At 64.9% G+C, this 2604-nt stretch overlaps 1 protein-coding gene across 2 annotated transcripts in view; it reads right to left on the bottom strand.

The window, feature by feature from the left end:
* Positions 1–987: 987 nt before the first annotated feature.
* PRKAG1 (protein kinase AMP-activated non-catalytic subunit gamma 1) overlaps positions 988–2604 on the bottom strand; it is an 8143-nt gene continuing 6526 nt past the window's right edge. For both annotated transcript variants that reach the window (XM_019501193.1, XM_019501202.1), the window contains exons 9-11: positions 2330–2367; positions 2046–2192; positions 988–1855 (exon numbers count right to left, since the gene is read on the bottom strand). In XM_019501193.1, coding sequence (XP_019356738.1) covers positions 1751–1855; positions 2046–2192; positions 2330–2367 — 290 coding nt within the window. In that variant the 3' untranslated portion in view covers positions 988–1750. The remainder of the gene's footprint in view (positions 1856–2045; positions 2193–2329; positions 2368–2604) is intronic.

Below are 2604 nucleotides of genomic sequence, written 5' to 3'. Positions count from 1 at the left end.
GGCCCCAGTCAGGCCCAGAGCCTCCCACCCGGGCAGGAATGTGTCAGCTCAGCGCCGTATGGGGCCGGGCCTGGGAGGCCGCAGTGGGGGCCTCTGAGACCGGGCCGTGTCCGAGAGCTGGGCACAGCTGCCCCCTGGCCCAATCCACCCCCAGCTGCCCCATCCGCTCCCACAGGCCAGGGGGCTGCTGAGGCAGGCCAGCAAATCCCCTCTCCACTGTCGCAGAGGCCTGGGGGGAGGGCAGAGATGAGGGGTGGCACTGGGTGCCCCCCCGATGGAGGGCGGCAGCACCCAAGCGTCCTGGGCCCCACGCCTACCTCAAGGAGCACACCACGTGCTGGGGAGGGAACCCAGGCGTCCGGCTGGCCGGCACCCGAGCTGCCCCGAGCTGAAGCTGGAACCCAGGCATCGCAGCCCGGGCTGGTGCCTGCCACCGTCAGGCAGAGGGGCCCTTGCCTGGCCTTAGCCCAGCTCCCAGGGCTGCCGGTGCCGGGGTGGGGGCTACATCCCCCCCTGGCTCTTCCCAGCCTTTGACAAAACCCACGGGTGGAACAAACAGGGATTTAGGGCCTGCCCGGCGCTGCGGGCTCAGCAGATTCCCAGGCGCCCCTGCCCAAGGGCCAGCCCCTCTGGCAGCAGCACAGACCAGGGTCTCCTCCCAGGTGGGGGTTGTCCCAGTCAGGCTGTGAGGCGGGGGCACATTGTCTGGGGCAAGAGCGCAGCCGCCAGGGAGAGCAGAGCTGCCTCTGTGCCCTCCTGGGCTCCAGGGATAAGCACGGGGCTGAGATACCAGCACCAGGTCGGCCTCCATGGCTGCAGCCCGGGAAGGCCGCAGCATCCCTCCATCGCGGAGCCCAGGGGAAGTGAGGGGCTGCGAGCTGCCCCCCTCGGACTCCCCACCCACAGGCTGCTCTGGCCTGCCCCAGCTGACTGGCTCCCCCGACAGGTCCCGAGTAGGTTTGCGGTAGTGAGGCACTAGACACGTGCTGTACGTCAGGTCTTTATTGGTCTGAGTTACAGAGCCACGGGATGGCCCCAGAAACATGACACGTGTGCGCACACACACGCACACACGCACGGGTGCCAGCCAAGGTGATGCCGGCGCTGGACGGAGACCCGGATAGAAAAAATGGTGCTCGGTAAAAATAAACCTGCAGCCTCTATGGGGGCAAGGGGAATATGCTGCTGCTGTAGGCTGCTGGAAACAGGGCCGAGAGCTTCATGCCTCGAGCCCCAGCAGCTCCACAAGGGAGCACAGAGGGCCTAAGGGGGGGGTGCAGCCGTGCCTGCAGAGCATCCCTGGCAGGTGCTTCCCTAAGCCCTAGGGCAGGACTAGGGGCAGGGGCAGTGGCCATGCCTCCAGGCAGCCTCACACAGCTCCTTTTTAGTCTCTACGCTGGTCCCAGAGACAGCTTTCCTCTGGAGCCAGGAGCCAGGGCTCCTGGCAGCTGGAACCCCCCCAGGGCAGCACCCTGACCAAGTGCCAGGAGGCAAAGGGCATGCAGGAGGGAAGAGGCCCATCTCGAGGGTGTCTGCTTATTGCTGGTACAAAGAGCCCCCAGCCCCGTCCCGGCTGGCCCAGGTGTAGGCATGGGGGCAGGCATGATGCTGGTGAAGGAGGGGGTGTATGGGCAGCCAGGGGTGGGATAGGGAGCACGGCCCCAAGAGCTTGGTCCTGGTTGCAGTCTGGTGCCAGCCCTCACAGACAGTCCCAGGGTGGGGTGTCAGGCAGGGCTCCCCGTCCCCACACTCAGGGCTGTGGCCCCCCTGGGAGCATCAGCGCCTGTAGGATGTCTGAGAGAGACACGATGCCTTTCACCACGTCCTGCTCGTCCACCACCACCAGCCGGTGCACCTGCGCCAGACGCGCGGACAGACACAGCGCATGGGTCAGATGGCCAGAAGCACTGCTGCCCCCGTGAACCCAGGGCCACCCCAACACCCACTGACATGCCAGTACCTCTGGGGTGGGGGACAGGAAGTAGGGAAGGCCCGACAGCGGGTGGGCCCAGGGCTGTGGGATGGTGCCTGCCCCTGCCGCCTACCTCAGCCTCCACTAAGCGGTTGATGATGGTCTCCAAGGTCTCATGCTTGTAGCACTTGAGGACGCCCTCGAAGTACTGCGAGCGGTGCTGCAGTGCCCGCGTCACCGTCACGTCCAAGTTGTTGTAGGTCTTCTCAGCCGCCAGGTTCTAGGGGAGCAGTGGGGTTACTGGTGTCGGGGGGGGGGGGGCAGCCTCCCAGCTCTGCGTCCAGCCCCCAGGGGCTGCATTATCCCATCTGGAGACCTGACCCCCCCCTTGACCTGTGCACGTCGCATGGTACTCACAATGACGTCAAACTTTGAGTATATGTCCACGACCCGACCTGCAGCAGAGAGGAGGGGCAGGCTGGTGAGACGCTGAATATGGACAGGACCCAGCCCCCCCACTGGGCCCCGGCCCCAACCCCAACCCTGGCAAGGTGCTACGCCTGTTACAGCTCTACAGTTCAGGCTTGTTTACACTGCAGTGTTTAGGAAAGGGATAACTGAAGAAGGAGGAAACAGTTTAGAGTCTACAGCAGTCTTGAGTAGCTTCCTAGTACTAACCCCCTGTTTTTCAG

The sequence above is a fragment of the Gavialis gangeticus genome, unplaced genomic scaffold (assembly GCF_001723915.1).
Source record: "Gavialis gangeticus isolate Ggan-Ray unplaced genomic scaffold, GavGan_comp1, whole genome shotgun sequence".
NCBI classification, from domain to species: Eukaryota; Metazoa; Chordata; order Crocodylia; family Gavialidae; genus Gavialis; species Gavialis gangeticus.
Note: the sequence above shows the minus strand (reverse complement) of the source record. Positions and strands in the feature narration are given on the sequence as shown.